The 5,165-nt window shown below is 37.9% G+C and overlaps 1 protein-coding gene across 1 annotated transcript; it reads left to right on the top strand.

The window, feature by feature from the left end:
- The first annotated feature begins 4,057 nt into the window (after window positions 1–4,057).
- Window positions 4,058–4,910, top strand: LOC107814678 (uncharacterized). Its single transcript, XM_016640127.1, has 2 exons — window positions 4,058–4,370; window positions 4,534–4,910. Exons 1-2 carry the CDS (start codon window positions 4,058–4,060, stop codon window positions 4,908–4,910), a joined length of 690 nt encoding a protein of 229 aa, XP_016495613.1.
- Window positions 4,911–5,165: the final 255 nt, after the last annotated feature.

Below are 5,165 nucleotides of genomic sequence, written 5' to 3'. Positions count from 1 at the left end.
CAGTGCAATGAAACACTACGCTGTCAGAATAAGTTTTAATTTAGGGTGAAAAGGTCTAGTGCAAGAAGGTAAGAACATTTTATTTGTCAAAATCATATTGTGTACAAGTTGTAGTTTTATGTATATAAATTGTTTAGAACAATTTGTTGTGCATAAACAGCCTGATATCAACAAAATAACTACAATTTGCCTAACATTTTTATCATTGTTTTTATTTTATAGCTACTGCCTCGTATGCGTTGATGATAATTGTACGTGGCACTTCAAGTCCACAGGCATACATGAATCAGCGTTGTTCAAGGTTCGAAAATTCAATAGCTTGCACATAAGTTCGTTAATGGACAACACATATATACAACGTAAAGCTACTGTCATGGTAGTTGGCAGCATGGTCATGCCAAAATATGTGGATCCTAAGACAATATACATACCAAAAGACATACAAACTGACATGTTATCGGAATATGGTGTGAACTTAACATACATCCAAGCTTGGAGAGCAAAGGAAAAGGCTTTGGAATTTTTGAGAGGTCAACCTGCTGATTCCTACGGTTGATTGCCGAGTTATTTGTATATTTTGGAGAAGACTTATCCGGGGTCGGTAGTCAAATTGCAGAAGACTGAAGATGACTGTTTCTTGTATGCATTTGTTGCTCTTATGTGATGACCAAAAGGTCATCTTATGTTTTAGAACTCGATTTTGCACTCTTAAGCCTTAAAAATCTCATTTTACCCTCCTTGATTTGCGTGCATAGTCCGGACATATTTTCGAAAAGCTTTTATATTAAAAATTAATTAAAATAAGAATTTATGCCTTAAAAGTTGATTTTAGTTGACTTCGGTCAATATTTTTGGTAAACATGCCCGGATCCGTATTTTAGCTATTCTGGTGGGTCCGTATCGAATTATGGGACCTGGGCATATGCCCGAAATCGAATTCAGAGGTCCCTAGCTCAAGATATATATTTTTGATGAAATTTAAAGTCTGAAAATTAATTAATTCTAAGAATTGATTAATATTTGGCATTGTGAGTACAGGTCGGTATTTTGGTTCCGGAGTGCGGTACAGGTTCATTATGATATTTAAAACTTGTCTGTGAAATTTGGTGAGAAACAGAGTTGATTTGACGTGATTCGGACATCCAGTTGAGAAGATAGGAATTTTAAAGTGTTCTTGAGAATTTCATTTGATTTGGTGCTAAATTCGTAGTTCTAAGTGTTATTTTGGCAATTTGATCGCGCGAGCAAGTTCGTATGATATTTTTAGACTTGTGTGCATGTTTGGTTTGGAACCCCGAGGGCTCGGATTAGTTTCGGGTAGGCCACGAGATATTTTGGACTTTGAAAATCTGGTATTTTGCTGCAGCAGGTGTTCTGGCAGGTCCTTCTTCGCGTTTGCGAAGGTACTCTCGCGAGTGCGAAGAGTAAACTGGGCAGCTAAAGTTTTCTTCTTCGCGAACGCGAAGGCTTAGTCATGAACACGAAGCGATAGGGGCGTTACCCTTCGCGAACGCGACCAGCTCCTCGCGAACGCGTAGTGTTAGGCACACCTGAGGAAGAGTCGATTGTTCCTTCATCGCGAACGCGAGCAATGTCTCGCGAACGCGAAGACCAGGGGGTAACCTACGTGAACGCGAACACGGTCTCGCGATGCGAAATCTTGGCAGCCTATACTCTTCGCGAACGCGACAGTGCTCTCGCGAACGCGAGGAACACTGTCGCCCAACACTTAACAGAATCCAAACACAGGATTTAGCCAAAAAATCATTTTTCTCAAAAACCAAACGGTGTGAGGCGATTTTTGAAGAGCTATTTCTTCCCCAAAGTGTTGGTAAGTGATTCTAAACCATTTTCTTTCAATTAACCATTATATTTCTTGAATTATCAACCTAAAATCTAGAGTTTTCATGATAGAATTAGGGGTTAGGGTAGAAAACTAGGGATTTCGGAAATTTGGATATTTAGACCTCAATTTGAGGCCGGATTCCAAAACTAATTACATATTCGGGCTCGGGGGTGAATGGATAAATGGATTTTGGTCTGAACCTCGGGTTTTGACCAAGCGGGCCCGGGGTTGATTTTTTGACTTCTTGGAGGAAAATTTGGGAAATTTAATTTATGCTATATAATTGATTTCTTTAGCAATATTTGATATTATTGAGTCATTTTTGAATATATACGAGTGGTTTGGAGGTGAATTCCAAAGGAAAAGCTGTGATTGAGAATTAAGTGGCCTTCGGAGCGAGGTAAGTGCCGTGTCTAACCCTGACTTGAGGGAATTAGGAACCTTAGATTATTTGCTAAGTAAAATTCATGCGAGCGGCGTATATGTGAGGTGACGAGTACTTATGCGCCGCCAATTTACCTGTATTTCATGTTTCTTTCATTTTCTTATATTGTCTCTTTCCTATGCCTAATTGCTACATGTTTATACTAGTGTTGTTAAATTGATCGTCATTATCATGGTTACAGATTTTCTGTTTGTAATCGAGTATTCATTTAAAAGTTGAGATTTATATTGTGGAACCAAATGTTGAAGTAAGGTTTGTACTTGTTATTCTATATCCCTGTTGTTATTTATGCATTGCATTATGGTAAGGGAGAGTGTTAATGCACGAAGGGTGATGTCGTGCCATATTGTGAGTGTTAATGCACGAAGGGTGATGTCGTGCCATGTTGTGAGTGTTAATGCACGAAGGGTGATGCCGTGCCATATTGTGAGTGTAAAAGCACGAAGGGTGATGTCGTGCCATTATATGAGAGTTAATGAACAAGGGGTGATGCCGTGTCGTTTCTATTAATTTTATGGTGAGATTGAGAGTAAAAGCACGAAGGGTAATGCCATGCATTTTTCCTTTACTGTATTCACTATTCCTGTCGATTCATGGTATATTGACTGCTCCGGTGATCATTCTGTTGTTGTTCTTTATCTTGTATTCCCCTCAGTACGTTCCCCTCCCGACATTTCCTATTTAGTTCTTCATTTTTGTTATTTGTATATACACTGTTAAATTGTATAGGTTGATTTGTAGGTGCCTTGCCTTAGCCTCGTCACTACTTCGTCGAGGTTAGGCTCGACACTTACCAGTACATGGGGTCGGTTGTACTGATACTGCACTCTGCACTTTCTGTGCAGATTTTGATACCGGCTCAGGTTGATCGAGATTTTGCTATTGGTCCGCTGTCCGGAGACTCAAGGTAGATCTGTCAACGTTCACAGACCTTGAAATCCCCATCTATTTTCTGTTCTACTATTTCTTTCATTCAGACAATTGTATTTTTTCCAGACTATTACTTGTAGTAAATTCTAGAATGCTCGTGAATTGTGACTCCAGATCCGAGTGGTAGTAATTAATACAGTTTTAAGATATTCTGCACTTATTATATTTCATCTTAGTTAATTATTGTTAATTACTGAATGGGAATAAGGAATTGGTTTAATGATTCTCTAACGTTGGCTTGCCTAGCAAGTGAAATGTTAGGCGCCATCACGGTCCCGTCGGTGAAAAATTTTGGGTCGTGACATCTTAGTACGTCCATCAAGGGTTGGGAGCATTGTAGGCCAGTTGTAGTAGTCGATGGTACCTTCTTGAAGTCGGCATATAGGGAAATCATGCTAACAGCAAGCACAATGGATGCAACCGATATTGTAGATTAATTGTAAAAATATTGTATTAAATTTGTGTATGAAAATGTATTTTTGATATTTTCAAATTTTATTACTGAAATTGAATTTCTTTTTGCTACATATGTGATAGGTAGCACATTACCACTAGCATACGCCATTGTTGATTCAGAAAATGACGCATCATGAAGGTGATATTTTGAGCAATTCAAACATGCATATGGTGAAAAACCAAATATATGTGCTGTTTCTAACCGGAATGAGAGTATATTGAAGGCAACATCTACGATTTACACCGGCATGCCACATTATGCTTCCATGTGGAATATTTGGACAAATGTAAGGTCAAAGTTCAAGAAAGGTCATCTAAAGTTAAGCGAATTATACTTTGCCACGGCATGATCATACACGCTTGATGAATTTAATGAAAAAATGTCAAAGATTGAAGAGATCGACACGCATGTTAAAGCATACCTATACGATATTGGTTATCATAAATGGTCTCGAGTACATGCTACAGTTAATAGAACATGGACGATGACATCAAATATTGCAGAGTCCTTGAATGCGGTAACCAAAGATGCAAGAGAGTTGCCCGTAGTTCAACTACTAGAGTACATGAGGACTCTTCTTAAACGTTGGACTAATGAAAAGTTATTGAATGCAAAGGGTACGTTCACATACCTTGAGAAAAAAATACAACAAAGAGTTGGAGGACAACAGGAAATTATCGCAGAAGATGAGAGTAAGTTATGGTCCATAACATCATATAATTGATTTCATCAAAATAAATATATACTTTTAATTGTAGATATGTTGTTGTACAATTGTAATTATTTTGTCTTTAATCAAGTGTTGACAACTTGTTGTATGTTTGTAATAAAAATATAGGTGAAGGGCTTCAACAGATTACATCCATACTGTGATAGATGGTGTGAAGTGCTTCATTGTTTGCCTTCAAAACAAGAGATGTAGTTGTGGACAATTCCAGCTTGATGAACTTCCTTGTTCACATGCTTTTGCGGCTTTGAAGCACAGGAACGAGTCTTACGAAAACTATTGTTCTCCTTATTACACTAGGGAGAGCCCTCTGCAAACTTATAAAAAACCAGTAGACCCTCTACCTGTTGAAAGCAAATGGGATATGCCACAATATATAGCAGAAGAAGTTGTACTGCCACCTACTGGGAAAAGGCGGTTGAGGAGACCTCAAAAACAAAGATACAAACCATATGATGAAATAAATGCAAAGAAGTACAAGGTTTCATGTGGCTACTGCAGATAAGAAGGGCATAACAAAAGATCTTGTAGGAATTCTCCTAAAAGGAAATATGAATTGATGTAGTATAAAGATTTTTTTTAACTGAGTACTGTTGATGATAATATGTACTTTAAGACATATTCAGTTGTATGTTTTGTGTTCTGGACAATTATAGTTGTGGTGTAATTGTGTTGTTAAATTGAATAAAGATTGTCTCATATAATGAATGCTTGGTAAACTGTCACGACCCCACTTTCCTTCCGTAGGATGTCGTGATGG

The sequence above is a fragment of the Nicotiana tabacum genome, chromosome 23, assembly GCF_000715075.1.
Source record: "Nicotiana tabacum cultivar K326 chromosome 23, ASM71507v2, whole genome shotgun sequence".
Taxonomy (NCBI): Eukaryota; Viridiplantae; Streptophyta; class Magnoliopsida; order Solanales; family Solanaceae; genus Nicotiana; species Nicotiana tabacum.
The sequence above is the reverse complement of the archived record's forward strand: the minus strand, read 5'-3'. Positions and strand labels throughout refer to the sequence as shown.

What these genes read in the sequence shown, in the direction of transcription:
- LOC107814678 (XM_016640127.1), top strand. Translation starts at nt 4,058, where the DNA reads ATGTCAAAGATTGAAGAGATCGACACGCATGTTAAAGCATACCTATAC. An exon ending in AATTATCGCAGAAGATGAGA is followed by an intron (nt 4,371 to 4,533) that starts GTAAGTTATGGT and finishes GGGCTTCAACAG; the next exon opens with ATTACATCCATACTGTGATA.